This window comes from Corvus moneduloides, chromosome 2 (assembly GCF_009650955.1).
Source record: "Corvus moneduloides isolate bCorMon1 chromosome 2, bCorMon1.pri, whole genome shotgun sequence".
NCBI lineage: Eukaryota > Metazoa > Chordata > Aves > Passeriformes > Corvidae > Corvus > Corvus moneduloides.
Window position 1 is genome coordinate 22,489,648 of NC_045477.1, and position 8,129 is coordinate 22,497,776.

At 47.1% G+C, this 8,129-nt stretch overlaps 1 protein-coding gene across 1 annotated transcript; it reads right to left on the bottom strand.

Moving 5' to 3' along the window:
- Positions 1 to 3,183: 3,183 nt before the first annotated feature.
- NDUFB4 (NADH:ubiquinone oxidoreductase subunit B4) lies at positions 3,184 to 5,566 on the bottom strand. Its single transcript, XM_032098454.1, has 3 exons — positions 5,321 to 5,566; positions 4,921 to 5,067; positions 3,184 to 3,346 (listed from the first exon to the last, which is right to left on the bottom strand). The coding sequence occupies exons 1-3, from the start codon at positions 5,519 to 5,521 to the stop codon at positions 3,284 to 3,286; spliced, it is 411 nt and encodes a 136-aa protein (XP_031954345.1). The 5' UTR covers positions 5,522 to 5,566; the 3' UTR covers positions 3,184 to 3,283.
- Positions 5,567 to 8,129: the final 2,563 nt, after the last annotated feature.

Here is an 8,129-nt window from a genome sequence, read left to right on the forward strand (position 1 = left end):
GTACTTGTGTGGCTCTCACATGTAGCCTGGTGTGAAAGCTGCACCTTGTGTGGGCACGAGGTGACAGCCAGCTCCCCGTTCACAGGGCCTCCTGAAAATACAACCTAATGTGTATTTCGAAGGGAGAAGCAAAGGATTGACAAAGCACTGTATGCTGTCTGTATGGGAAGAGCTTTATAAACAGAGCTGAAGGCTCTACCAGGCCTAAGCTCACTATCAGAGCAAGCCACTTCAACCTGCTCATCCATGGAGGGTTGCCAAAGAAAGACCTGGTTGTCAGAAAAGTAGACCACAAATGAAAAAAGGTTGGAGAATCCAAAGCACTTCACTGCTCAGTAAGAGAAAGCTTCTCTTCCATGCTATGGCCATCCTGCAATACTGACTTGTTTGTCAGCACTTGACAAATTCTCTCCTTAGCTCTGTGCTGATCTGCAGCACAGCAAATGTGGAGGGCTTCTATAGCCAGTCCGAGCATTTGTTCCTGGGAAGGTACCTGGAAAAAAGCTCAGCTGCAGACAACATGGAGGACCTCAACATTGACTGGAGTATGCAAACCTCACCCCCAGCTGGTGAATTCCACAGGGTAGAGGCAGCAAACAAAGCCCCAAGTATAGTGGGAACCAGGAGCACAGCCAGGCACCCCACACTTCAGGCTAAAGCACTCAAGTACAGACTTTAGCACATACCCACGTGGAAGTTTCTAGACTCAGTGCCACCAGACACAGTATCAGTCAGTTACATCCATCATCAGTTTTGATTGCACCAGGTCCTTGGGGGAAAAAAAAGCATCAGCTTTGAGCAAAGTATTATAAAATCTACACGGAGATGTTTACTCTAAAACAGCCAATTCAGAGAAGGACGTTTGGGAGAATCAATTTGCCAGAGAAGCTGATTTAATCAGTGATCCAGGGATAAATGAGGTCTAAATGTTTCTCAGGCAGAGGAGAAAAGCTTGTTTTCTGTTTGGGACCTAAATTATCATCCAGTGACCTGAAGGCTTGAATTTCTCTTGTACAGACACATCACCAAAGCATATATGTGTGGTAACACACTATTAGTCAAGGGTAAAATTCCGTAAGGCACATTCACCCTCCAACCTTCACTCTAAGTACCTGATTGGAAACTTCTCTTTCCTTCCTCACTGCACCCAGAACCACTGCCTCAAACACCAACCCCACCTCCAGCAGCATGGCACGCTCATTCCTAACAAGAAAACAGCTTGGAGAGTTCTGGAAATAACGAGAGAAAAGTAGGGCAGCCTTTTCCCCAAGCACCATGCTCAAACCTGCAGGGATGTAGCATCAGACTCTGGGCTGGAAAAGAAAGGGCTGTGGCAGGCGCCGCAAGCATCAATCCAAGGTTGGCCTAAAAGACCAGAGGCGCTGTGCTCATCCACAACCCATCCCGAAGCATTTGCTCAGCTGGCCTGAAACAAATACAGCTGCAAGGGAGAATTTACATGTGTGGCAACTCAAGTTCCAATTAGCTGAGGAAATGGGTCCTGGGAGATCAAATTAGTTTGTGGCAGCAAGAATAGTTAATTTAGCATGCTCTGACAAGCAATTATTTCTTTCCCTATATACCACTCTCTCCATGCATTGATGCCTCTCTGCACTGATCCACAGCCCTATCTTGTAATATCATTTGTGACAGTCTTTTAGGAGCTATTCTGCAGAGAATAATCCAGGTTTGCTTTAGTTAAACTAGCAGAACAAGCTGCAGAAAGTGGTGCAAAAGGGTTGCTGGGAGCACATATGGGATTGCAAAATCAGGGCACTGACTAGCCCAGCTTCTGTACACAGCATTATTGCCAAACTCCATACAACCTGAATGTTTCATGGCCCACACAGGAAAGAGCTACAATAGGAAACACTTAAAAAAAATTAAAAAAAAAAAAAAATCAGTGAGGGTGATTTTATTGTGGGGGTGACTGAGCACATGCACAGATTGCCCAGGGAGGTTGTGGAGTCTTCACCTCCTGAGATACTCAAAAGCCACCTGTACATACACGGTCCACTTTAGATGGCCCTACTTGAGCAGAGGGTTGGACCCAGATGACCTGTAGAGGTCCCTTCCAACCTCAGCCATTTTGTGATTATGTGGAAAAGCTCATCAACTCTGCTGGAGAGGGACTGCAAATGGCCCATATTTACATCTTCATCATGCAGGAAAGGGACGCAGTATAGCTGCTTTTGCTGACTTCACATTGGCTGCCTTCCCAGCAGGCAGAGGGAAGTTTTCAACTTTTGTATCAGACTGAGCTTCTGGTATGAACCTCAAAGCTTGGGAAGAAACTGCCCCCATAGTCTCTGAAGAATGAGGGCACCTACAGGCCAGTAAAAATTCAGGTATGCATCAAAAAATCTTTTCCTTGCACTCACATCTCAGTATACTGGCAGTAACAATTCCAGAGTCCCCTATACCAGCTGACCTGGGCAGAAAAGGCTTATGTTCTTATAAGAATAAACAGAAAAGGCATATTTGCAGGCATAAGATTCAGTTACGCTTTGTGGTAGATTTTTTTTCTTTGGAACACAGCCCCCTTACAGGGATGAAGTGGAATTCTCCTATACTACAAGAGAATCAGTGTCAAAGTAAAAATCCTTATCTTACACTTCTTGTCTCTCACTCACAGGAACCACAGAGTAACCGGAAATTCTAGTTACATATAGCGTGACAACACTCAGCTCACTATTTCCAAATCTGCTAATTTTATCCAGAAGGTTACTGCAATAAACAAACACATAGTTTAGGCTTGTAGTTCATCAGGGAAAAGAAAAATTACTCAACTTATTGAGAGCAGTCAGGCAGACTCCTAAGTTCCAAAAAATCATAGACCTTGCCTATTATCCTGTTAGGGGAAACCACACAGCCAAACTGACACCCACAGCCAAAGAGACATCAAGGAGAAATGTCTAGAAGGCAAGCAGCAGTTCCTTTAGGAAACTGCTTTTGCAGCTTCCTTTAGGAAACTGGTCTTGCTTAGCATTTTAGCCTGCTAGTAATTTTAAACTTCAGCCTTCTTGGACAGCAGCAACTTCCATGGTTTAAAAACATCCTCTGTAAGTACACCAAAAGAGTACAACGGCTGAGTTCCAGACACCCTTTCTGTATCCATCTGGTTTAGATACAAAGATTCTACGTTTTTGCACTTTTCCATGATTTTTAAAGATGCAAGACAACCAACAAGCAATTAAGATTTATTCTTATGACAGAGAAATGTCATCACATAATACATCTTATTTTATTTATATCCCATGAACATCACTGCAATTCCAGGACCTTAGAAGAATACACTGAATGGTCGCTTGTATTTACCTTCCTGGATACGCTTCTCTTTACGATCCTGTGGAAGAAAGAGAACATGTATCATTATCCTACTAGAGAAGGACTTTCAATCAGCCTGGGGTAAGAGAACAGCACTTCTAGTATTTCAGCATGGACTACATGAAGATAGCACCATACAGGTGCTTCTTTTAAGGGTCTTTTCCACCCTAAATGAGTCCATGAGCACCGACTGTTTAAAAGTAAAAGATAACAAGGCACTTAGCTTCAGCTTCTAAAAACCTGCTCAGTTTGACCTCACATCTAGGTACTCTCACAGGCCAGCAGAGACCAATTCCTGTGAGGCATTTTTCACCAAACTAGTTGTGTCTCAGATAATTTATACCTTAGTTTCTACCACCTCCTTCTGGCTGAATAATCCAGCTTAGACATCTAATTATGGAGAAACTTCTTAATAATTTGCCTAAAAGTGCCTGTGCTCACTTTCTACCCACTTGTACCTCACTCTGCAGTCATGTATCTTTCTGACAGGTACCATTACAGTACACAGGCACTGTGGATAATGCCCAGATTCCTTCTGCTGGATAAAACCAGAAGATTTGCTTAAGACCTGGCAACTTATCTCTTGCTCTCCCAGACACACAGCAAACACTCCTCAGAGAAAAGACCATGACTATTGTGCTTTATGTACTACCAGGAAAACAAGAAAAATCCCCAAACATCACGAAAGGAACTGGAATAAAGGAAAGCAAATTACCCTGGACACTAATTAAAGACTTCAGCATGACAAAATACTGCAGAGGTACTGAAGTCTCAAGAACATTTATATCAACATGCTCAGCATGTTTCCTAAAACCTGAATTTTTGATTCACCCTAGCAAACAACATTCCCTACAGATATTCTATTAATTTATGTTAGTGCTTTGTGGTCTACGACTTGATCTAAAATGCTACTTCTGTGCAAAAGAGGGAAATAAAAGTGTTTTACAACAGCCACAAATTCTCTACTAAAACCAGCCACTGTCTGCCTGTTAGCATTTTTTATCTATGTATATAGTTGAGTTTTTCATAATGATCTACCATTGCTCAGATTCATGGTTTAGGAGTTAGAACAGAAACAAGAGAAACCTTCCAAAATATTGAAACATCCAGCTGAGATCAGACACTGCAATTAGCATAACTGCTCCTCCCCATTTGCTTCACGAAATGAGAGAAATGGTCAAGCAATTGCACAGAAACATTGCTAGGTCTGTCATCCATAAGCTTCCTGTGTATTTTAAGTTCAAAAAGCGTAGTTAATGCATGTCAATTGCTGAAAATAAGAGTAACTTATGATTAATTTTCACTGTCAGTGCTACAAAGAGCTTCGTGATTGCAAACCAGCCTGATCAGGCAAACTGTGACTGGCCATACCAAGGGTACAATAAAGGGCTCTCAGGAAAACAGGACTCTGCAAACAGGAACAGGCTTTGAGACAGCAGGCTCGCTATCAGCCTTCCTTCCCTCATTCCTTTAATGGTATTAATCATTCTTGGGCGCATGAGGATCCCACAAATTGAGACTCCAAGCAGATCTACATTTCACAAGCTGATGTTTTTGGTGTTCGCTGATGCTCAGCGTTGTCGGCCGACTTACCCTGTCAGCTTTTAAGACAAAAATCCAGAAGAGGAGGGGACCTAACCCATAAGCAGCTCCTAGAAAGGACGTCCTGGGTGTCGCGCGGAAAGTAGGGTAGACGTTCTGCGACTTCGCATAGGCCCAGCGGACCAAAGCGGGATTGTCCTGGGGTGCAAAGAGAACGGCGGTGAGGCCCGCGGGGCTCTGCACTGGCCCCTCCACCCGGGGACTGAGGCCGGGGCACATCGGGAAGGGCACCAAGGTCACGGGGAGGGCGGGCAGCGTCCCGCCGGCACGGCCCTGGCCCAAGCACGGCCCCGGCCGCAGGCGCGGGCCCCGCTCCGGGACGCCGCCGGGTGAGGCGGGCAAGCCCCGCGCTTCCCCCGCCGCCCCCTCAGCCCCCTCCCTCCCCACTCACGATGATGGCGGGCGGGCTGGGGTCGTTAAGCTGCAGCTGGTACTGCCGCTTGAGCTGGCAGCGGATCGCCAGGCGCTCGGCCTCGGCGCGGCGCTTCTCCCGCGATGTGTCGTAGGTGTCGGACTTGAGCTCGGCGGGCAGCGAGACGAAGCTGTTCGCCGAGTACAGCTTGGCCGCCGACGGAGGCGGCGCCGACGCCATTTTGGAGAGCCGGCCCTGCCGCCGGCGGGAGGCGGTGCCGGCCCCGCCCCCCCCGCGCCCTCTGCGGGAGCAGCGACCTCCCCTCACAGAGCCGGAGCCACGGCGTGGTTTGGGCTGAAGGGATATTGAAGGGTGTTAAACTTCATCCTGTTCCAACCCCGCTGGCACGGGCGGGGACACCTTCCACTAGACCAGGTTTATTAGAGCCCCATCCAGCCTGGCCTTGAATATCTCCGAGGGATGGGGCATCCACAACTTCTCTGGGCAACATGTGCCGGTGCCTCACCATTCTTAGGGTAAAGGATTTTTTTCCTAATATCTAACCTAAAGATACTCGTTCGATTTGAACCCATTCCCCCTCCTCCTGTCACTACATGCTCTTGTACATAACTTTTCCCCATCTTTCCTGTGAGTTCCCTTCAGGTACTGGAAGACCACAATTAAAGTTGCCTCAAAGCCTTCTCTTTCCCAGGCTGAACAATCAGCCTTTCCTCGTAGGAGAGGTGCTCCATCCGTCTGATCATGTTGTTGGCCTCCTCTGGACTCGCTCCAACAGATCGATGTCCTTCCTGTGCTGGAGACCTCAGAGCTGGAGGCAGCACCGCACGTGGGGTCTCACAGAGCAGAGGGACAGAATCTCCTCCCTTGACCTGCTTTGGATGCAGCTCAGGACACCTTTGACTTTCTGGGCTGTGAGTGCACGTGGCCACATCATGTCCAGCCTCTCAGCCACCAGCATCCCCAAGTCCTTCTCATCAGAGCTGCTCTTGACCTGTTCATCCCCCAGTCTTTGTTGGCACCACAGCTGCCCCGACCCAGGTGCAGCACCTTGCACTTGGTCTTGTTAAACCTCATGAGATTCCCATGTGCCCACTTTTCCAGTCTGTTTTGGCCTTGCCCGGCCTCACCTGCTGTGGCTTAGGCTGGCTCAGGGCATGTCAGGGGAAGGTTTTGGTGTCACAATATCAACAGTCCCAGCCAGTGAATTTTTCCTGTCCCCTGCAATTAAAATGGCCTTCAGGATGAGCCACAGGTCAGGACTATTGACCTGTTTGAGTCTGCTGGACAAGGGGGTGCCATTGCTGTGGGGGTGTTTACTGGCCTTTTGAATAGCATTTCTGTGTTTTAGAAAGTGTACTAAATGTATGTCAAATTGCTGAAAATAAAAGTCTCTTACAATTACAGGATCATGGAATCACAGAATATTCTGTGTTGGAAGTGACCCACAAGGATCAAGTCCAACTTAGCTGTGCACAGGAGCATCCCCAAGAGTCACACCCTGTGCCTGAGAGCATTGTCCAAATGCTTTTTGAACTCTGTCAGGCTTGGTGCTGTGACCACTCCCCTGGGGAGCCTGTTCCAGTGCCCAACCACCCTCTGGATGAAGAACCTTTTCCTAACATCCAACCTAAACCTCCCCTGACTCAACTTTAGGCCATTCCCTCGGGTCCTGTCACTGTTCACCAGAGAGAAGAGATAAGTACCTGTCCCTCCACGTCCCCTCACAAGGAAGTTTTAGACTGCAATTAATTTACACTGTCAGTGCTACAGAGAGCTTTATTATAGCTATGCTTGAGCATTAATTCCTTTTTGAACTGAATAAAAAATCCCTAAGTCTGTACAGTATTTCATGTTACACAAGAGATATGTTGCAGGCAGACTGGTATTTGCAAAATCCCACAGTTATTGACTTTCAGCTTCAAATTTGATTCTTTAACCAAGGCTGAGCTGACTGCACAAGCTGCCAGGTAACCTCCAGGATTCTCATGAGGTGACTCACCCCGACATTATTGACAGGTTCAGGAATCACCCTCTGCTTGGTGAACACTGGGCAGAAAAAGCAGGGGTTTGACCTTGCACTGCTTTTGGCCAGCGTGTGCCCAGGTGGCCAAGAAGGCCAATGGCATCCTGGCCTGGATCAGCAATAGCGTGGCCAGCAGGACCAGGGCAGGGATTGCCCCCCTGTACTCGGCACTGGTGAGGCCACACCTTGGTAACTGTGAACAGTCCTGCACCCCTCTCTACAACAAAGACACTGAGGTGCTGAAGTGAGTCCAGAGAAGGGCAATGGGGCTGGTGAAGGGTCTGCAGCACAGGTCCTATGAGGAGCAGCTGGGATTGTTTAGCCTGGAGAAAAGGACACTCAGGGCAGACCTTATCGCTCTCAACAGCTATGTGAAGATGTGGAGTTGGTCTCTGCTCCCGTATAACAAGTGGTTGGACAAGAGAAAATGGCCTCAGGTTGTGCCAGGGGACATTTAGATTAGGTATTAAGAACATTTTTTTCACCGAAAGGATTGTCCAGCACTGGAACAGGCTGCTTGAGGAAGTGGTGCAGTCACTTTCTCTGGAGATACTCAAAAGACATGGCATATAGGGACACTGTTTAGTGATGGACTTGGCAGTGCTGGGTTAATTATTGGACCTGATGATCTTAGAGTTATTTTGCAACCTTAATGATTCTAAGACTTTGGCTTTAGGAAGTTTTTATCTTGTCAGTATTAAGAACTTTGTTCTCCAGTGATGTAAAGAAATATATGCAAGCTGTCTTTCTGGAAACAAAGTAGCCAGTAAACAAGTTTACTGTTGCGTTTTCTTCTTCCAATAT